The sequence below is a fragment of the Neocloeon triangulifer genome, unplaced genomic scaffold, assembly GCF_031216515.1.
Source record: "Neocloeon triangulifer isolate White Clay Creek 2 clone unplaced genomic scaffold, ASM3121651v1 ptg000014l, whole genome shotgun sequence".
NCBI lineage: Eukaryota > Metazoa > Arthropoda > Insecta > Ephemeroptera > Baetidae > Neocloeon > Neocloeon triangulifer.
Window position 1 is genome coordinate 6,721,860 of NW_026775556.1, and position 22,391 is coordinate 6,744,250.

The 22,391-nt window shown below is 36.1% G+C and overlaps 2 protein-coding genes across 2 annotated transcripts; one reads left to right on the plus strand and one right to left on the minus strand.

The window, feature by feature from the left end:
* The first annotated feature begins 97 nt into the window (after positions 1-97).
* Positions 98-22,391, plus strand: LOC132200189 (paired mesoderm homeobox protein 2A-like). Its single transcript, XM_059625452.1, has 4 exons — positions 98-583; positions 8,750-8,946; positions 18,545-18,791; positions 21,375-22,391. Exons 1-4 carry the CDS (start codon positions 304-306, stop codon positions 21,653-21,655), a joined length of 1,005 nt encoding a protein of 334 aa, XP_059481435.1. The 5' UTR covers positions 98-303; the 3' UTR covers positions 21,656-22,391.
* LOC132200188 (uncharacterized) lies at positions 2,365-3,962 on the minus strand. Its single transcript, XM_059625451.1, has 2 exons — positions 3,827-3,962; positions 2,365-3,672 (listed from the first exon to the last, which is right to left on the minus strand). The coding sequence occupies exons 1-2, from the start codon at positions 3,879-3,881 to the stop codon at positions 2,693-2,695; spliced, it is 1,035 nt and encodes a 344-aa protein (XP_059481434.1). The 5' UTR covers positions 3,882-3,962; the 3' UTR covers positions 2,365-2,692.

Here is a 22,391-nt window from a genome sequence, read left to right on the forward strand (position 1 = left end):
CGGGGCGCCTCCCCCGCCGGCAGACCACGCCCCCTTCCTCGGGCTGCCTTTAAACGCGGTGGCTGCCGACTTGGCTTTACTCTCGTTATTGAATTAAGCCTGATCATTTGATTTTCTCCTCTGTTACGAGTTGAAAGTTTGAGCCGAGAGCTGCTCGCCCGCCGCCGCCGCCGCCGATATTATTATCCGGTAATCGCGCCATAATTTAATATCCTCTCTCTCGGCAGCGAGGGCGAAATCCAATTACCCGGCCGCACGGCACTGCTCCAGCTAATAAGTAGCGGCGTACACACGTCTTTAATCATGGATTACTCGTACCTCAACCAGGGCTTCGAGGCGGCCGCCAACTCGGCCGCCAGTTGCTCGCTCGCCAGCATGGAGGCGGCCGGCATGGCCTGCTCGTACCCGGACCTCGCCTCCTGCGGCCAGATGGGCCAGGCGTACCGCTACTCGGCGGCCATGAGCAGGTACAACCACCCCAGTCCCGGCCAGTGCGCCGTCATGGCCCGCGGAGGGCCGCAGGAGCACCACCGGGCGGCCGCCGCTGCCGCGGCCATGTTCCCGACCTCAATGAATCTGCAATGTGAGTACAAAAATACATATTATTCAGCCAAAAGTGCCAACATTCAGACCAACCACTTGTTTAGCTAAAATTTTCTAAATCGAATTAATTAAAAAAAGCCTATTAATCAATTGAAAACAAATTATTTGAACTTTGAAAAGTCAAGTATTTTGGTGTTGAATTGAAATCAGGCTTTCCCTGATGATTTTTTTAGTTGTTTATTATAATAGTTTTTACAATCCAAGGTTGTTGTATACAAACTCTTGGAAATTTTCTCTGCAATATATTTCAGGACTAAAGTTATCTTGAATTATTAGATATTAAGTTCATGGGCACCACAAAGTGGATATTCAGCAATATCTACAAATATTCCAAAACATTTTTCCTGTATAGCGTTTCACTTTGACTGTTTATTTATAAAATCTGTTAATTAAATTATTTATGAGCTCTAAATTGCGATGTAGATCCTAATATCAAAATGCAGTTCGATTAAAATTATACAAATATATGCGTAGAACAAGTAACAATAATAATTTGCAGAATTTTCATGGTTATTTGAAGATATTTTTTTGAGTGTAAATATCCTCACATCAATTTGCTTACATTTTTAAAATTTATCGAGTTTCAACTTTTGTTAACAGGGAATTGATAAAAATAAGTGGGGAACTGGAAACAAAGCCCATAATATATAATGAAAGATTTCTCTTACACGCCGTAATTGGCTATCTGCGTGCTGGCAAATCAGTAAACAAAGCCATAAAATCCCTCGGCACGCTAGGATTTGGCGCGGAAAATTAATCGCCGGCAGCTCTAGCAAGTAGCTGCTTCTTCTGGCAAAAAGCAGCTCTCACTTCTCCAAGTCGGGCGGTCGGAGAACAACAAGTTAGGCAACGCGCCGCACACTAATGCTCAACAAAAAGCCTAACTTGTAGCGCACAAATCATATCGGGGCTAATTTCGCGCGGCGGCACTACTTGTTACTCGCACAAACTGCAGAAAAGAACGGAGGTGTGCTTGCGGCGCCCTCCGCGGCCTGACTACTTCTTTTCCTCATCGGCAGCCGCCTTTCCCGACCATAATTCAGCCGCCCGAGATGCTAACAAGGTTACCGCCACCTCGACCGACTCGAAAATTAAATAATTTAATACCCGACCGCTGCGCCGAACTTTATTGTGAATAATCTAGTTTGCGAGCGAGGGGCGCGCAATCGGCGGATAAAAGAAGCCACCGTGCGCAGCTTTCTTTTCTGACCTCGGGCCAGAAACACGTCAAACCGACTTTCCGCCGCCCTCTCGCTCCTCCCTTTGACGGATTGCCTTCGGAATACAAGATGAGTGCACGTGACACCAACAAGCATGTCCACAAGGGATGATCAACCCCGGTCTTGAGTTTTCGTGCCACCCAACTTATAATTGATGCGAACTTTCAAACATTACATATGTCCAGTCAAGGTTCAAGGTTTTTATCTCTAGAAGTTTCAATCTCGGAAGAGAGCATTTGAGGCCCCAAAATATTGTTGTTTATTCTTCAAAAATTGACTCTAATGTATAAAAAAAAATATTAAGAGCTTTTAACAACCAACAGGAATTAAAATTTCTTTATTTACTTGAATTCATTTTCATTTATTGTGTAAGAAAATATTGAGTAATATAATTTAATTGATAATGAATTTATTGATTCCTAATTTTATATTTGAGCAACTTTTTATAATTTTATTGGTTCATTAATTTCAAAATATTAACAAGTGTCACAAAAAATTGAAGATTTAAAAAAAATGACATAAGAAAATAAAAAAATCAAAATACACCTAGAAAACATTAATTATTTATTATTTTGTTAAAATACAAAATTATATGACGAAAGCCAAACTAAAAGGACAAGAAAATGTTAAAGTTAAATAATCTTGACTGTGTAAAACTTATTGTAACAAATTTTTCCATTAAATGATTAAATTATTGCATAATATGTATAAGAATATTACAGATATTATTTTCATGTAGTACATAAGTTTACATTTTAAAGCTCAAAAAGAGTTTTGTTAATTATTTATTCTCTATTCATGCTTTTTTAGTTCTCAAATTTCATTGGGTCTTTTGAAAATATTCCAGACTTTGTTTAGTAATAACAAGATTACATGTAACCGTACATATCATTCTGCACTTCAATGTCGTCGTTTTCCTTGTATTTTACGCTATCTTTAAAACCATTTGACTTTGGCCGATTTTGAGTATTTCCCGTTTGGATTTTCAAGGTTTGTGCTTTTCTTAAAATGTTCAACAACAGAAGCGCCATGACAATAACTTGACTCGCAATTACTATCAACATAAACCAAAATGCGTGGTCGACTACCTTTGTCTTTGCTTCCAATTTTTCAAAGTTTGGTGCGCTGGCATTGATGAACTCTCTGGTCAAGTTAGTCATCAGTTCTGCTATGTCCGTCTTTTTCTCATCATCGACGTTCTCATCGTCTGATGCTTTTTCGGCAAGAATTTGAGTCACGTTAGATTGAAGAATGACAATGTAATTGATGAGATTCTTAGTCATTGTTTGGATTTCAATAATTTCAGGCCGAAGTTTTTCCAATTCTAGTTTTTGTGATTCTGCTTCTTGCTTGCAGATAACACTGCAGGTATTATTCAAATCTTTAAGATTCTTGCCAGTTTCACTTGTCATCAAGATTAAATCCCCGATGCTTTTCGTCATATTTACTACTTTTTTATTGGTTTCTTCGATTTTACGCTCCAAAGATTTGCATGACTCAAATTGGATACTTAAGTTCTCAAAGTTCTTATTAGTTCTATCAGAATAAGAATTGCTTAAATTTGTAACCTCTTTTGAGAAACTTCTTTTCAGTTCCTCTTTCATGGTTCTAAATAAGTCGCTGTTGCTCGCAATAGAGGCATTCAGTTGCAAATTTACATCTCTTAGATTTGTTGTCAAAGCCGAATTGAATTTTTCCGACAATCCATCAAATGTGGGCAGCTTTGAAAATTCGTCTTTGAGGTCTTTACTCAGCTTTTCATGGCAGACTTCCTTTTGAAACGGGGAAACAGCAGATGACGATTCAGTGCTGGATAATTTGTCAATGCCGGGAGTAGCCAAATTGACACCTGTGAAAAATTTATTTAACTCTATCATTCAACTTCAACTTATTTTGTTCTAAAAGTACTGAAAAAAATATTATTTTTTGTTAGATATCCAATAAAATGTTTAAATAGCAAGTTAAGAACTGAATTCTTGCTTGAATTAAAAAAAAATACTCACTAAAGGCCGTGGTCAAAATGATTGCAGCTGAAAGCCACTGCCTTAACTTCCGCATCTTGTCGGCACAAAGGCCCCTTGAACACTGAAGTTAAACGATAAAATTCAAGGAAATAAACACGAATTAGAAAAATTCCCGCTACATTGATATCAAGATTTTGTCAATTCGGCTAGATAAACAAGAAAAAATTAATTATGCAATCTGGCAATAAGTAAATCTGATGATACAAATTTTGACTTCTTTTCTTCCTATATGGATTGCAATAATGAAATCATAATCTATAATTTTGTTATATTTCCTGCGTTATTATAATGGATACACTTATTTTCTTCAAAAATTTCAACGCCTTGCTTTACACATTATAGTAAAGACTTATCATTTTTTGCAAAATAGATTTGTTTAAAAAAGTTATTTCTTCGGATTAACGGAAATGTCTGCACAATCAGATACACAATTTAAGGCAAAGGGCTTGTGCGTCAAACAAGCCGGGAAACACGTCTGGAATTAATAATTGCGCGCCTGCTTTTCTTCTTCCTTGTTCTGCATGAGCAACACGCGCTCAAGATAAAACAGTAAAACGTCGTAGCAACGCAGCCAGCGCATGCCTCATGCACGCGCATTTGCATTATTTTACATTCACATCCCTTCTGCTCCATTTAGGGCGAAGACAACCGTAAAAATAACTCTTCGCATTCACCTCCACAAGGTGAATACGGAGAGTTAAAAAAGGCGAAAATTTAAGTTTTTTGACAGTCAAATTAATTTTTGCTTGCACCATTCCTGAGCAAGATTTTTAGTTGACTGTATAGGCAAAATAACCATATCTTAATTTAAAATGACATGAATTTTCACACCTAAAATTTCATTTTACTCACCATCATACTTTGCTAAGGGCTTGAAAGTTCCATGCGTTGACAAGGAAGTTAAATTGTAACAATTTTATTGCAAAAAAAAAATTAATCTTTGTTGGTTTTTTATGGTATCTTATCTATTAACTTTTGCACTGGCCTAATGATTTTTTAAATGTCCTTTTTTTATTCTTCGAAAAATCAATTTTTTAACGGCAATTAGTTAGAATATAAATTTTGAATAACAAATTATAACTTTTTGAAGTCGGATAATTTTTTTATGGAGCAGTTCTTGTTCTATAAGAGAAACTTTCCAAATCAATAATCAGCAGATGTGCAGACGGCGTGGGGTCTGCAGCAGCACTTTATTCCACTATCAAAGTTTATCATCGGCTCGTTTTTCCATTATTGCCGCACAACTAACAATAAAACGCGCGAGTGCCGAGTGGAAAAATTGTTCGGAGAGAACGAACGAGACCGACCCCAAAAAGTAATATTTCTCCCCAAGATGACCGAGCACCGCGCTTACATGACGTGAAGTGTGAAATGTGGCAAAATTTCAATCTGACAACTCAGCACATTTGTCATTCAGGCCCAACTTTTATATGTTTTTTTTCCCTCTGGCTTTTCCCTTTGTTTGCGTTGGAGAGAGAAAAAAATGAGTGCGCATCTTCCCCCATATTGGCCAACTTTCGGGCGGACCACCAAAAGCAAGCCAAATGGTTTCGATCCCCTGGAATAAGGCCCATCAGAGCAAAACGCTGGAAATGAAAACAACTCACTCAGTCAAGCAGTGTAATGGAAAAATCTACTTGACTGCGCACAATGAAAAGGTTTTTTTATAGTTTAGGTCAGAAAATGAAGATTTTTTAAATGAAAAATATCATTGCTCCGGAAAAATTTATATTTTATTGTATAAAGTGTGGAAAGAAATATTAAATTCATTAAAATACAAACATATCCTAGTAAAGATATTTTTTCGAAAGCTTTTTTTAAAATGTAGAGTCAACTTAATCCATATTTTTAAATTTTTGGTGAAAAAAGAATTTTAATTTTATATACGTAGTCGCTGGATAGTAATTTTTTACAAAAACTTTCACACTTTTATTATTAATAATTAATATATTTTAACATAATTAATTGATAATATTCATTAATAATAATGACCGCTTATTATCAAGATATAAAGAATTTAAGTTTGAAGTAAACCTCTTATATTTTATATTCTTCTGGTCATTATAAAAAATGCAATTTTTTTTCTTAATAATTCCTTTGTAAGAAGTTTGGAAATTTTATGAAATATTGCCAGCAACCAGCAATAATATTTGAACAAAAATATCAACTTCATTTTGTAAAAAAAAAACTTCAAAATGAAACATGAAAAAATCAGATATAAATCCTACATTCTCAGAGTTTTGACTACCAGAATTTCCTAAATTTTTTGTCATAAATTTCTCCGAAATAAAAATAATCGTGAAAAATAATGGAAACGTTGAAATGTTTAAAGATCACAATTTTTTAAATTTGAAATATCTATATAGGCCTTTTGTAGACAATAATGAATTGAAATGACAACCGTTCAGATAGGTTTTGCTGCAGTCATTGACTTTAAAGAGACGCTTGTTGTTAAACTGTCGGGTCGGCTTTTGACAGGATTTGCGCAATTTACGGGCCGTCACCTGCTAATCGGCATCATTAGTCGGACGCGCATTTGTCACCAGAGCCGGATCAATTACCCTAATGAATTAATTAATTTATTCATAACCGTGCGTGTCGCGCAATTAATCGGCGTGTGCTAATTCGCACGGTTCAAGCGAATGTCGGCGAACTGCCAATCTACGCAGCAGAGCGAAATCTCGCCGGCAAACGCGCAAACGTCGCCGCGCTTTTTCCAAGAGGGTGCGCACCCCCAACGAGCAGCCAATCGCCGCCAAAACGCCGCCTCCTCCACTCGAACAACTCAAAATAGTTTTTTTCTTTTTTCAATTTATTAATTTACAATCAAATCTGCTTTTCTCTGCAAAGATGAAACTGGTTAATTATAAATTGAAATACTTTACATGAATTAATTTCATGCAATTTATAAAACGTGAATAAAAATGTGAATTATTGTTGAAAGTGTCAGTTTTTTATTAATTTTAACAGAATAAATACAAAAATTATGAAAATTTGTATAATATTTTTAATATTATGTATACTCTCACAAAAAGCGACTTAAAATTAAAGATACGAAATTTTTTTGCTTTACTAATACCTAAAAATTATCAAATTCAGAAGTGTCAGTATTGCGATAAAGATAGCTATGATGTTACCTGAAGTCAACGGCTAATTTCTTAATTTAAAATTATTTTCTGATTTAAAAATTAAGTGTTTTTAGGAGAAAAAACATAGAACTAGTATTTTAATTGGATAAAGAAAACTGCGGTTTTCCTCAGAAAATTTTAATTCCAAAATTGAACCATATTTCCTGCTTCCTTTTTATTTCTTCTAAACTTAAATTGGCGGTTATGAAAGTCCGCCCATATGGGAAAATCCACTGTTATTTTAAGCCATCCGATAGTCATCAGGAATCAAACAGAATCAAAATAGAATTTCGCTTGAAAATTTTGATTATATCTGCAAAGCAGTTCAGAACATTAAAATCGGAAGTTATTTAATTTTTAATTTTAAACTTATAAATAGATTTAAAACTTCATTAGTTATGATTATGTGAAAAAAGCATAAGAATTTGTATTCATATTCAGATTTCCCCTTTATTTATACTTATTAAATAAAATCCTGGATATCACATTTTCAAACTTCTAAAAAAAAATTGGAGCAAAAAATAGATAAATTTTTTCCTTTTTGCAAAGATGGCAAGGAAAGCTGGATCGCTGCTCCAAAAAACAAGTTTTATTTTTCCAGCAATTGTCACTGTGAATTTTTTCCCTCTTTGTATTTTCCACAGCTCGCCGCGCATTTCTGGTTTTGGGGTTGGTTAGCTTTTGGTTAAACGTCGCGCGTATTCTCACGCTCGAGCGCATCCTGCCACTTTTGATCGGCGGCGAAATGTTTTTTTTTCGCCTAATGCGGCCAACATTCTCTTCCGCCTTTTGACTTTCATTCCCTTCATCTGTTCGCGCTGCACTGAATGAAAAAAACTGCAAGTTTTACAGATTGGCCATTGCCAGGGAAGCGGCCGGGGCGCCTCGGTCGGCAAGGAATGAGGGAGGAGAGAAAGTAGAGAGTTGTCTTATGGTGATTAGTGGGTGAGGTGACTCACATCCCCTTACACGATCAATAAAGAGAAAATGGCTGCTGCTCCATCCCTTGCGAAAGTCGCTCCGCACCACCGGCCGCATGTCACTTTGAAACGAGTCGCTGCAAAAAACCGAAAAGTCCAAAAATCCACTTCTCTCAAACTCACTAAATTGAATTGTAAAATAAACAAGGAAGAAATATACAAATAATTCTAAATTAAAACACTTCAATGCAATATAATGGTTCTATTACAATAGTTCGTTTTGTAAAACTTTTGGGAAATCTGTGAAAAAATTTAATCTTGAATAAAATTGTTAAATGTATTATTGAATAATTGTGAACAAGTAATTCAAAATTATCAGATCATTAGAAAATTTTAATTGACAAAATAATGAGCTCTCCATGAAATTGAATACAAACAAAAAATGAATTGATTTTAAGGTACAAAATGATTATTAATTTTGTTGCAAAATTGACAAAAATGTGTAATTATTTTGCTCTAAATTTATTTCAGCCAGATTAACGGAAAATTCATCGAAGACTTATTAGACCACAATTTTCCTTGGTGATCTAAAAATATTTCAATTAGTTGACTTAATTGATCTACAAATGAATGGCGTTCTAATAAATATTTATGATCAAAACCATCTATTTTAATTCTATTAACAAATTATAGTTTATTATCAAAGATTCATTTTTCCACTTCTGACTATGAGCTACAATTGTCTTATTTTTAAACCGACTAAATCAACAAGAACTGACTTGAAATAGTATCTTATATATATTTTGTGCTATATTTTCAAACGAAAATTAAACCTCTCAATTTGTTGTCCACAGCCGGCCTTCCCTACAAAGTGTACCCTGGCCACGAAGGCGTTTTGACTGAGAAACGGAAGCAGCGACGGATCAGGACCACTTTCACCTCTGCCCAGCTGAAGGAGCTGGAGCGCGCCTTTCAGGAGACCCACTACCCTGACATTTACACCAGGGAGGAAATCGCCATGAAAATCGACTTGACTGAGGCCAGAGTCCAGGTCAGTCCATTTTTTTTTTTTAAATTTAAAAATGCACAATGCGCCGAATGATTAATATGCTGACTCCAAAACGCAGCAGACAAACAAAAAACGAAAAAGAGCAGTGGCTTTTTTGCAGGGTTGGATTGATTGGTCGGTCTGCGCTGTTTGGCGATGGAATGTAAAATTTTTATGAGCAGCAGAGCAGGGGAGAGTGAGGCCTCTGTTTGAACTGCAAAAGCCGAAATGTAAATTTGCGCAGAGAGAAAAAAATGCGAGCGCCCTCCCGCCTGCCAAGGCTTAATTGACGCTGCATGCTGTGTTTAGAGTTTTTCAATTGCGTTTTTCACCCAGATGCAGTAACATGAACGTGAATGGTCAAATATGAGCGTAAAGTAAAAAATTCTCGCAAATTCTGTTTGGATATTATCCAAAATGAAAATAATATTTTAAATTTTATGATCATTATATTTAAATTATTAATTATTACGAAAGTAGTAATACTAAATTATTAAGAAATAAGTAGAATAATTTGCCATTTTAAATGCCTTGCTCAATAACTGATTAAATTTTCAATTGTTTTGTGGCTTTACTTTCATTTCTTTTTTCCATAACATTAAAAAATTAACTTCCAAATTTTAAGTATACAAATACATTGTTGAAGTATATTAAATTATACATTGTATATTTTTGCATTTTGCTACTATAATAAATTTAATATAGAATCAATAAAATTTAAAAACCTTCTTAAATTTTGATAATTTATTTCCAATTAGTAAAATTAATTTTAAAATCGAGTTTTACCAAAGTGAAAGTAACTGAAATGTAATTAGTTCAAAATAAGATTTTAAAAAATTCTGCAATTGCACAAAAACAATTCGGTGATAATTTCATTACAAAAGATTTACCATATTTTTTCAAATTGAACACAAATTCTTAATTTTGTTAGCCTATTCCGGTGTCCCTTTCGCATGCGATGCAAAAGGGAGGCAGCGACCCCGAAAAAGCCCGCAAAGGGAGCAGCGCGTCGTTTCCCGCTGGCTCGCGATTAATTATTCAAAACAACAAAGTTTGCGCGGGCGAGTTGTTGTTTGGTGTTGTGCAGCGCGTATATACACGCATATTTCCCCCCGCTCTCATTACCATCGTGATGGGGACGGGGGATGCTGCTGTGACACTGGCAGAATTTATATTTTGGCTCTCGCGCCCGTTATTTAATCTGCAGACGGGGTGACAAATCGATTCGGCGTGGGAATCGCCGGCTCGAGTTTCGTCACGCGGCCACGCGACTTCATCCGATAGCCTTGTTTTCTTTGATGTCTCAATCGGCCGTGAAATTTTCGCCGAATGCCCGAAAAAGTACTCGATTGGATTAGCGACGTGACGATGCCTTTTATCGTGCCTTTCCTCAATAAGCAGACCCCTTACTTCCTCCGTGTCCAATGTCAAATCTTATCAGCATATATTCAACTTTTCTGGTCGGAAACTTGATATGGTTGTGTTGCTGTGTGATTTTTCACATGTGATAAGGATTTATAAACTGCTGTGTCAACACATACTGTTTTCCCTGCTGGAAAATGGCTTTTTTTAATATTTATTTAATCACTATTGGATGTTTTTTATTCAATTTATTTAACAAAGGAGAGGATTAGTTATTATAAACATAATTAATTGTAAATGTTATTCCAGCTTTTTATAAATTGCTACATTTTGAGTCAATTTAGGGAATTTGATGAAAAAATATACTAATTAACCAAGTTATTTTAACAACACAGAATGGTAGAAGGCAATTCTTTTTAATTGAATGAAAGTTACTTACGTTAGACAATTAGAATAATTATAAATTTTTGTCTAAACTTGTAAATGAAAATTATGCGAGTCAAATAATTTAATTCACCAAAAATAAATGGTGCATTTTGTATTCTTTTTATGATGCAATTTCAACTAGCATAATTTAAGGAACACAGATTCATTTATTCATTAATTAATAAATTTGATTTTCTTAGTAAAATTAATAGTTTTATATCCAATTCTACAAACCAACGCGTTTAAAAGATAATTTTAAAATTCCACTTGCTGCAAGAAATTGCTGCAATTAACACCTTATGCTAAATTTTAGATTCAGGACAAAATTTTGGTCACGAAATGGGACTTATGTTATATTAAAGTGCACTGCAGAGCCCTTTTTGCAAAATTAAGTGAAAATCTACGGTGCCTTTTGAAAGATTAGCCAATTTATTAAATTGCCGCCCTAGGAGGCCATAAAATTTCCTCGCCTGGAGGAGAGACGTGCAGAAAAACGAGGCGCACTCTCGGTTGATAAAAAAATAAAAGTGTGTGTGTGTGCGGCGTCGAGGACAAAGCAATTCCCAAAATGCCGTTCGCTCTTATGAAATGTTTATCGGGTGGGCCGTTCGGCTTTATTAAAAGTGGAGAAGCGCGTCGCTCTCTTTTGTCGCGCAATTATCTTGGTCTTGCCGCGCGCATCCCTTTTATGCGGCACTCGAGAGGCTTTATGTTGCAATTGTCATAATGGGCGCTCCCGCCGGCTTATTTTGTGTCGGGAAGAGCATGCAGATAGATTTTTATTGTTATTGTGCCACAGCATCAGATAAAATTCGGGAAAGCAGCCGAGAGCAGAGAAAAGAGCTGCGGGACTTAATCGGGCCCGTCTGCTCATCCGGCTGGCTGGCTGTACATCTGCAAGCACTTAAGGTGATTAAAAGTGAGTGAACCAAAGAAAGAAAGAGAGAAAGAAAGTGCAGCGCAGCGCAGAAAATCGAGCCAAACGCCCTGCCAGCAAAAGGGGAAACCAAAACTTGACACTTTTGTTTATCCACGTATCGAAAAATTATTCAACAAAAATATATTATTTAATCCAGTCAAGTTTATTTATTTATGCTTGTTCATTAATTATTACTCGTGAAAATATAAAATATTGAAATTGGATTTCTGGGAAAAGATGAATGTTTTTAAATGAAATGGCTTTGCATACAGCTAAAGGAAATAAAAATATCAGAACTCAAGAATAAATCTCTTGCTGACATGAGATCCAAAATTAGAGTTATTATTCTTTCAAGTTACTTTAAAGTATAATTAAAACAATTAAATTGAAGAAGTAGCACTAAACTCACTATTAAAATTCACTATAGTTCATCAACTTTGAATAATCCTTTGCATGGACATATTTTATTCTTTTTTTGATGAGTTATATTTTTATTTTTTAATGATGGGATTACTGATATTATGATAGAGTTTTTATATGTATACATTAACAAATAAATAAATTTTTTTTAAAAATAATTATGAAACGAAAAAAAAGGATTTAAATTATTGATATAATATTAAATATTACATAAAAATTAAATGTTCTAAACATTTTAAAAGTCGGTGTATTTTAAATTTTAACAAGATTATTGAATTATTTTTATTTTTTCTTCTAACATCTGCATTTTATGGATATATTTACTAAAGAACTTAATGTTCCAAATTAAAAATTCGTCCAGTTGTGGGATTCCCCAGCATCAGCACAACTCGAGGAAAACAAAAAGGGCAATGGTGGAGTGGAACGGCGGCGCGGAAATAAAACAACGGAAACGCTGCCAAAGTCATCATTCATGCGGCTGGCGGCTAAATTTTTGATGCGGCCTCGTTGGCACATTGCGAATGCATGAGCCCAGGGCCAGGTATGCAACCGGCGCTGCTCGTAAAGAGTCGCACCCTACGACCGCGTGTCCACCCGGATCGAGCAGGGACCGTAAACTCGCCTGCTAATGCCGCTGTATTCAAAGATTTAAAATCCCTGTGGCCCCACCGACCGCCGCACCGCCCGCCTTTAACGCCGCCCCCGCCACAGTGGACAAAACGACCTTCAATTATGGGGGGAGAACGCTCTTGTTTTACGGCGCAGCAATTGAGCGTGCGCGAAAAACGTTCTGAAATCTTAATTTTTGTTGATAGCTACAAAGGAATCGTCACTCAAAATTACACCTCATTCAAAATATTTTGAATGTAAATTAGTAATTAAAATATAATCAAAGTAAGAGATAACAATTTCAAATATATGTTCCGGCAAAAAGTTGGCAATTTGAGGAATTTATTAAAAAAAATTATTCTGTGAAATTGAGTTTTAACCGAGCCAAAAGTTGGAATTATGCTTTGGAAAATTATTTATAGTTTTAATTTTAAATCATGGGAATAGAAATTGTATCAAGGGAATTGCCGGTTTCCATATTTGAATATAAGCAAATGACGAGAAGTTCCGTTCTTTGAAAATTTTATTTCATTAATATTTAAGTTTTTGTATAATTTGGTAGCTTGAATTGAAGTACTTAATTAATTAAGCCCATTTATTTTATGTTTCAATTCTTATATTTTTGGCCTCCAATAAATTATTTTCATCCCAACCTCTGTGATAAAAAAAAAACTTCCTCGCATCTTCTGCGCGGACAGTCGTGTCAAATTGAAGTGCGTTCTCGGGCCATTCACTTTGAAATCTAATTACGGGAACGCTGCTTGAGAGGATTCTCGCCTCCCCGTTCGTCCGTGCGATCAAATCTACTCCCGGCCGCACAAATAATGCACACGCTGAGAGAAGCTCGCTGCTCTCCCTGGTGTTTGGATGGATTGGTGCCATCAGAAGCCGATAATGTCAGGCTGTGTGCACTTTGACAGCAGCTCATCCTTCAATGAGAGAGCTCATGATTTATTGCGCGCCGGCGAGAATGGAACTGAGAAGGACCTGATATTACAAATCGCGTCACTCGCTTGACTGCTGATAATTCCAATTTTGAGTAAAAAAAAAAATGGAACTGGGTGATATTTATTATAAATTTAAATATAAAATAATAATTATAAACTGCAAAAATGTCAAAATAATTTTTAAAAAAACATAAACCTTTACATAAGTATACATACAAAAGTGAGAATTGAGAGTAAAATAAATAAAATTCTTGATTAATAATCGGCCTGAGTGATTTTTAAGACTCTTTTTTTCATCTTTTGGAGAGGAATAACTTTTTTTTTGTAACAGAGCTCTTTGATCAAACTTTAACGGCTCAATTTTTAAAAATTTCATTCTCGTGGGAATTAAAAAAAATAGCATTATTTCTTAGATTCATACAAAAAATGGAAATAAATTTTCATCACCCCAACCCCCCATTTAAAAAAATAAAATTATAGCCTAGCCTAAAAAAACCTTTTTGGAAAAAAGTTGTTGCATTTATTGCTTCTCAAATTGAGCTATCGTTTTTAATGATTTTTTTTATTTTTATTATTTAATCCCTGTTGTTGATGCATTATTATTTTTAATTAGAGCAAGCAATATGCTTGGAGATCAAAGTTTGCATCTCTCGGAGGGGCATGCGATAGCGCCGGACAATGGCAGCTGCTCTCTCCGCCACTTGAGGGACTGGAAAAATTCAATTTGCCCGATTATCAGTCGGCTAGGTCAAGTAGAGAGAGCTTTGGATTGAATGACTCTCTTGTGGTTGCGCGGATCGTGCTATTAATCACGGCGTGAAAAAGGGGTGGCGCGCGCACTGGTGGCCACCCTGCGGAACAGCCTGCCCATCTGCCTTGCTCTGACGCTGCACCGGCAATAATCATCGAATGAATATCAAATGCAAAAGTCGTTTGCTTTGTTCGAGTGTGGCGCGACACGCACTTGCCTTTATTTAGGAGCCATTAAGAGAATGCAGCGAGTTCGACAGTTCAAATCTCTCTCCGACTCTTTGTCATGCTCTTTTATTTATGCCTTCGGCCCGTTTTATTGCTTTCGAGAGAGGCAGATGAATGTTCTGTTCATTCAGAGGTTGCAGAGAAATTTATGGCGATCGTACCATGCGCAAGACACGTTGTAATTTCTAATTTTATAATAACCATTTTAAATTGCACTGAAGTTCATCATGTGCATGTTAAAGTGCCGTTTAAATTACAGCGAAGAAGATTAACTTACTCTTAACTTGCAATTTTCTTTCAAAACTTGATATAGAAATATACATATATAGCTGAAATTTTGGCATTTAAATTTGTCTTGAAAATAATAAATGGCAAATTAAATTTTCAAACTGAAAACTTTCTAATCGTTTTTTTTTTATAAATTTTACCAAGTAGGTAACATTTCGCTTCAAAATTTTAGTTCATTATTTTTTTCGTATGGTAAAAATACTTCTTACTTGATTATTTAAATTGTTTAATAATCACATGGATGCGATGTAAAATTTATCGATTTTTTTCCTTTTGAACTTCATAAGTAATTTAATGATTATATAAAATAAAATGAATTGAAAATACTTTACAAAAACCATTTTTTCAGTGTTGATTTTTTTTACCTGACGGTAGAAAATGACCGAGCCTTTTGGTAAAAAATGAAAATTTTATTAGAAAGCGCCTCATCACCACCGAATAATTTATTAAATCGACCCTTATTCTTTGTTGCACGCGCAGCAAACGAGGCCATTGAGGATGAAACTTTCCATTAAGGGTAATGAACGGAGCGGCACCTGACTGGCAGATAACTCAATTATAGCCGGCGATAAATAACGAATTGATGCTGAGTCAAAGGGCGGTGATCAGCCGAGAGATTTTTACGAGTCGACAGAAGGCGAGACGCGCGGGAGAGAGAGAGATGCACATCATTAAGCCCGCTATGGTGAATATCTTAATGCTGCGAGTGCTGCGCTCTTATTTATGTACTCGTCGGTTCCATTCCGTTCCTCTTTGGCGTGTTGACTCAATCAATTGGAGAGCGGAATTGTTGTTGCTGGTTCATTTTGTCGAGCCGCATGTCACTGTTTGTCTTGCGGATTAACCCTCCGCCGCACCCCCTGCTCCTTCATCTATCTGTGAAAGCAAAAGCGGCCCCGTCGGAAAAAGCAAACACGCGCCCAACGCAAATAGCTGAGCTTTTTTACGCTACTTGCGAAAATATTTATTTAAACAAGAGCGCGTGCGGAAAATTATTAAGTAAATTCCGGCGGCAGACTATCGGCTAGAGAGCGTGACTTGGATTCCAATACAAAAGCTGAACTCTTTCCATTATCCAGAAAGTTTCAATCTTCATCGTTGTGAAATATTTTTCAATCTAAAAAAATGTGAAGTGTTAAAACTTTAAAAATCACATAAAAATTTTAGAAGTTGGCAAAATTAAATTATATTAAACAACTTTACAGCAGTTTATTGAGGAAACTTATCTAATTTTAATTAATAGTAACATATTTATTTATTTGAAGCTGTATAGGATGTAAAAAAAATGATAAGATAATTTAATATATTGTGATTCTTAATTGGACTTTTGTGCTTAAAATTAATGCTACGCTTTTCGGTCTGGTTAAAACTGCGATTTTTATATAATATGATAATAATATGAAAAGAAAAAAAACGAACATTGAAAATATGGAGGTCTTGAATTTATTTAAACTTGACAAAAATTTTCTTTGAAGTTTTTCTGTGTGAGCTATTTTAGAAGAATTGATAAAATTTCTCTACCATATTTGATCTAGATTCAAAGTGGAGAGTTTTTGATATTTCACTTGTGTACACTTCATGCTTAGTCAATTAACTCCCTCGCTTGTTCGTCATTTCCCCCGTGGCAAGTGAATAACAAGCTCGCGTCTTTTACACCAGACTATTTGATAAAACTGTATTTACACTTTGTAATCCCAGATGTACATAAACGCGGCGGCCGCGGCGCTACTCTCTTATATGTATATTTATTGTGACACCCCCAGCTACTGCTTATTATTTATCCTCTCTCTCCTCTAAATCTATTAAGTTGTGTCTGCTGGTGCGTCCACAAAGCCTGCCCGCACCCCCTCCCTCCCGGCTCAATGAATATCAAATCATTTACACGCCAGCTCACAACTCGCCGCGGTGCCTTTCGCACCCTCGCGCTCATTTTATTTTTTTCATCCGCATCCACCTTGCTTTATAGCGTTTTATTGAGCTGATGTAATCGCAGATGTTTCACACTTTGTATTACAAGCGATTTACTTTTGTTATATGCCTACGTCATTGTGTCATATGTCGCGACTTTTAATCAAACATGCACAAAAACGATGAGCTCATCCGACAGAAGGGTCTTTAAATTCTCAAAAAGTGTCACGGATTGAAATGCAATGGGTTTGTGAAAAAGTTGGATAAATGATTGATGACGGGGATAACTCATTCTCAATTGGAAATTGATTGATTGGTAATTTGGATCGTATTGATTAGATAAAAAGAGTCACGTTCCCAAGTTAAATTTATTTATTTTATAAAGCGTCTTCTTGATTTGATAAAGAAAATATAGCCATATTCCATCAGCCTGCTCACGTAGTAGTTCTTCTTCTTCTGATGTCTTCACCATTATGCCATTAATGAGGAGCTACCATAATCAATAATACAAAGTTCTATTTTCTGAAAAAAATCTGCTGCCATTGAATTGAATTTTAATTCAAATTTTCCAATAAAAGTCTGACCACAAAAGCTTTTTTTATCACTTCTGTCGCACAGTTATCCAACATGATAAATAATTAAATTTTTCTTAAAAGAAATTTCAATTTCACTTATTTTATAGCTCTTCAAATGTATTGCATTTAACTCCTAAATAAGGCAGTTTTTGAACAGATGCGCTCGAACATTTGCACCGAATTATGATCAAATTTGTTTAAAGAATATAATACCTTGTTTTGTTTACTGTTTCTTATTTAAAGGTTGCTTTGAGACTATTCTGTATTGATCTGATAGACTGCTATTTATAGTAATTTTTTAATTTTACTGAAAATTGATTATTTTTAAATATTTAAACATACAAACTCCATTAGACGATATAAAAAGAATGTTGATTTTCTGTTGCTTTGATAAAATTCCATTCTTAAATTATTTATTATAATATATGCTATTTCTCGTAGCGACGACAATTTGTCTTTAATATACATAAGTACATATTTCCTCGCTTTTTATTCTATTATAATTATTGTATCCTGTGAAAGGTTTCATCTTCAGAAGTACACGCATACTTTTTTGCAATGGTAAAAAATAAAATAAAAATTCTCTCTAAGTTAATAATAAATTTTTTGCAACAAGTAGAATAAAATAATTCAAATTATTTTCAACTACTTTTCCGCTTTCCGCTAAAAAAAATTGATCGCCTTTGGTATTGCAAGTGTCGATTGGCCTGGGCAGTGACAGATGCTGCGGCAGCCGGAAGGGGGCGCTGTTTTGGTCCGCTTTAAGCCGGCCGGTGCAAACATATTTGATGTTCATATGCATGAGCTTGTTTATTTACACGTGCATCACACAAATCCTCAAACACATGCACGTTGGATCAAAGTGCAGTTACGGCCGGCTGGGCCCGACACAAAGCAATGCAAACACCGGCCCGGCAGCGCAGGGTCAATATTTGGTCCAAGAGTGCCGTGCTGACGTCTTGCTAAGCGGGCGACATGCTAATTGGCTCAGAGCTGTTAATTAGCGCCGATTTGACGCGCCACTGCGCCCAATTAAAGCTTTTTAACAGTCGACTGCTTTGAATGGCGCGCACGTGATTTGATTGACGGGGATTAACACCCCGTGCGATTAAACCGCCCATTGAAATATTAATTCTATTTGATTGAAAATTTCGTTTGTTTATTTTCAGGTTTGGTTCCAAAACCGACGGGCCAAGTTCCGGAAGCAGGAGCGGCTAGCGCAGCAAAAGGCCAATCAAGGCTCTTCCGGGGCCAACGGCGGCGCTTCAACGCCTGGCAGTGACGTTGGCGGTCCTCAGAGCCAGAGTTCGACGCCTGGGGTCAAAAGTGAGCCCAAGTCGCAGGGAAAGGAAAGCTCCAAGCCCAGTGGCGGCATCAACAACCAGTCCGTCGACATCAAACCAATCAATAATGGAGGTGTGTATAAAAATTTCTGGTGCTTTTTGATTGAAACAAAGGTTATTTCTACTTTTTCGTTTAAAAATAAAAATTCATTTGAAAATGGACTAATTGTAAGGTGTGAAAAATTTTGGGAACTCTTTTGTTTAAAAAATTAGAGTTTTTATAATTCAAAAAAGCTGACTCAAGTAAAATTAATTATCTCTTGCCTCTCTTGGCTAATTAGTTTGACTTATAGTAATTTTAAATTCTCTATTTTTATTGATTTTTATGTAAAAATGAATAATTTCACTTCCATTGATCTTTTGTTGCAAATAGGAAGTGATCCCTATTTTTTTTCAATCCTTTCTTTACTCTCACAAAAATAAAAACAAAAAATTTCAAAATAACATTAAAATTGATAAAAATAATTAGAAATTATAAAATAAATTCAAGTCATATTGTTTTAATTTTTTATACGAAAAATCGCGAAAAATCTATTTGATTTAGAATATTTTTCAGCAAGCCTGTTTTTCCCTTAAATTTTCGCCAAATTATTTCATCCATAAACGAGCAACAGCGTTCGTGCCTGGTGTGATTGGCGTCAAAATTCACGCAGAAGGATGAGAGAGATAAAAAAAGGCGGCGAGGAAATAGAGAACGGGAAAATTTCTTGATTTGCTTTCTTGCGCGCCGGGTGTTTGGGTTGGCGCGTCTTGAGGGTGTTTTCCCCTTTATTTTGCTGCACCCTCGTTCTATTAGCTTAATTAGGGCTCCATATTCTTGCGAGCTAGTTCGTCTTCGTCAGAGGCGCTGGTGCTGCAGCCTCTCTCGCCCGCTCTCTGCGCTGTGCTGTGCCAGGCCTAAAGAGTTGACAGTAATGGAAACAAACGAGCGGCATGCAGCAATTTTCTAGATTAAACGTCAGGGCACCAGCGCACAGCAGCAGGGATGCGAGAGAGACCATTGTTCTCTTTCGCTCTCCGCTACCCCTGAACCCCTGCCTGCTCTCCAACTTCTTCACATATGGAGACTGCTGCTCTGTGGAACGCTCTCTTTTTAATGTGCCTGCAATCAGCATACATATCTCTCGCCAGACAAACAAATTCATTTCCCATTCCACTGCGAAACTTTGTCCCTTCTAGTAACACTCACGTTATTGGAAATAGTATGAAAAGAAAATATCAATCTTTTTTTATTCCATCTCCTTTAAATTTTTCACGACTATTGCAGATTTAGATTTTTACCGATTTTAAATCAGCTTTAAATTAATTTTATTAATTAAATAATTAAAAAAATTCAAGTGCAAAATGACATTTGGACATTTATTCATTATAGTTCTGAATACATCATTGTGTTGTTGCTAATAAATCAATTTTAGGAACTCTAAAAGAGAACATTGCTCAACATATCTGAACGTTAAAATGGGGGTAAAAAATAAATAGTTTGTAACTGAATTGGATGAACTTTTCTAAACTGTTCCCTCCATAACTTTTTTTACATCAACTTTGTCGTTTCACTGGGAATGGTGACTTTCTGCATGATGGCTTGTAGCGAAAGAGTCAATTGTTGAAAATTATGTGTCCCTCCGATGAATTTTGTCTAGTTCAAAGAAAAATTTATCCTGGGAAATTCTGCAATTATTTTTACTTATTACGGCCGGATTTAGTAATTTCGGCCAAAATGACATTTTTGAGGTCTCACAAATTTTGCCGTTTCGTTGTGGACCAGAGCACACGTGTGTCTATGTGCTAAAAAATGCATGAGCAGGCCCAAGTCATAACTCAATTTGGCGGCGGATCCAATCGAGAAGGCGCCCCTTGCTCGCAGCAACCATCGGAACGGCGGGAACAGTAGTTGAGCGCCGCCGCTCTGACAAGTGGCAAATAATGCCTCTCGCTCTATTATTATGCTCTCCAGACGGCTCGCAGTCCGTAAATCATGCACTTGTAAATAATAAATTCGAATGTAACGCCGCCCTCCGGAGAGTTCCAGCTTGATTTACTCGGCGTTTCACACTTGTGCCGCCGTACTGATTTCCATGCGGGAATCTCGTCAAATTTGCATCGTTGTCTCGCAGGACATACTAAATTATGCAAACAAAAGGAAAAATATGGAAAAATGAATCTTGTTAGTCGTTATTCATTCATTTTGTTCTTTTGATAAAATTTTTAATATTTTATTTCTATGGATGTTTTGGAATTGATCAAAGTTTTTTTCAATCAGATTTCAAAAAACATTGTTTTCAAATAAATTTTTAAATGAAATTTTAATACAATAAATTAGTATAAAAAAAGGCAGTAATAATTTAATCACTAATTTTAAAACTGCATTGAACATGCGATTCAGAACAAAACAGTAAATTTTTTACATTTTCAAATCTAATTTTGCAAACAATTTCTGCTACTCGCTTCAATAAAAAAGGGATAACAAAAGTTGCATCAACTTTTTCTGAGATTAAAATGCGTTGATATTCTAGCAAAGTAAATCATTTCTTATTGAATTATAAAACCGAGAAAGTGGAATATGGAACAAATCAAGTGTTTTGAATTAATTACAAAAAATTAATATTCAATTGAAATTCTGAATAATTATAATTTCCTGAATGTTTAATTGTTTTAGTGCTCAAAATGGACGAGGTGAGCAACAACAACAACAAGTGGTCTCCATCCGGGGGCCTCGGAGGTGGCTCGTGCGGCGGCAAACTTGGTTCAGGTGGCGCCGGGGGCGGCATGGGCCACAACCAGCAGCAAAACCACCTTCTGGGGCCCTTTTCCTCCTTGCTTGGAGCGTCAGGCCCGGCGGCCGCGGCCGCCTTTGTGCTCGAGCATCACCACTCTGCGCCGCACCACGCACCCCTCCACCACAAGCAGCCTCAAGCTCAGGCGCCGCACCTCTTCTGAGACTCGTCCCTGCTGGCCGAGGCGCTGCTCCTCGAACTGCCGGCCACCTGAGAAGCTGCGGCCGCTTTTCAGCCCTGTACATACAATAGTTAGTTTGAGAAAAACTACTCCCATGTTTTAGTCAGGCCGACTAGTCGCAAGATGAACTTCCGCCGTTCTGGGAAAGCAGGTCAGGTCTCCAACCTTTTGTTTTACTTCTTTTTCTTTACCTTTTTTTTTATATTTTTGCTACGTTATTACCAAGAAGGTACCAGCAGTATTACTGCTGATTAAAATTATTTCCTAATGAGAAATCCAAAAATACTTTTAATTAATAATAATTTATTTTACTTTGCTTCGGAATTTTCTGTAATTATTTTAAATTCAATTATTAAAAATTTTCAATAACCTTTAAAATTACTCCGATTGAACTGGTAAAATAGAATCCCTTTGGTAGCTTTGTCTGAAAATATATACGACGCCTTCCTAAATTTAAAATCAAGACTCAGCTTCAGAATTTATTCTTTTATTTTGTTTTACCACATTTTATTTTCAAATGGAGACCTGAAATTTGTCTGTGTGCGTGATTTGTAAATATAGCAAAATTTCTCACGCAAGATTGTGCTTGTTGTGTAAAAAAAAACTAAACAGAGCGGCGCGACCGTGCGGATTCCCAGCAGCATTTTCTAGTCCTTAAGCGCAGCGGAATTTTTTGATTTCCCAGCTGAATGTGTATGTACAAAATAATCGTGTTAAT

What these genes read in the sequence shown, in the direction of transcription:
- LOC132200189 (XM_059625452.1), top strand. Translation starts at nt 304, where the DNA reads ATGGATTACTCGTACCTCAACCAGGGCTTCGAGGCGGCCGCCAACTCG. An exon ending in TGACTGAGGCCAGAGTCCAG is followed by an intron (nt 8,947 to 18,544) that starts GTCAGTCCATTT and finishes GTTTATTTTCAG; the next exon opens with GTTTGGTTCCAAAACCGACG. An exon ending in CAAACCAATCAATAATGGAG is followed by an intron (nt 18,792 to 21,374) that starts GTGTGTATAAAA and finishes TAATTGTTTTAG; the next exon opens with TGCTCAAAATGGACGAGGTG.
- LOC132200188 (XM_059625451.1), bottom strand. Translation starts at nt 3,881, where the DNA reads ATGCGGAAGTTAAGGCAGTGGCTTTCAGCTGCAATCATTTTGACCACG. An exon ending in CATTTTGACCACGGCCTTTA is followed by an intron (nt 3,673 to 3,826) that starts GTGAGTATTTTT and finishes AATTTTTCACAG; the next exon opens with GTGTCAATTTGGCTACTCCC.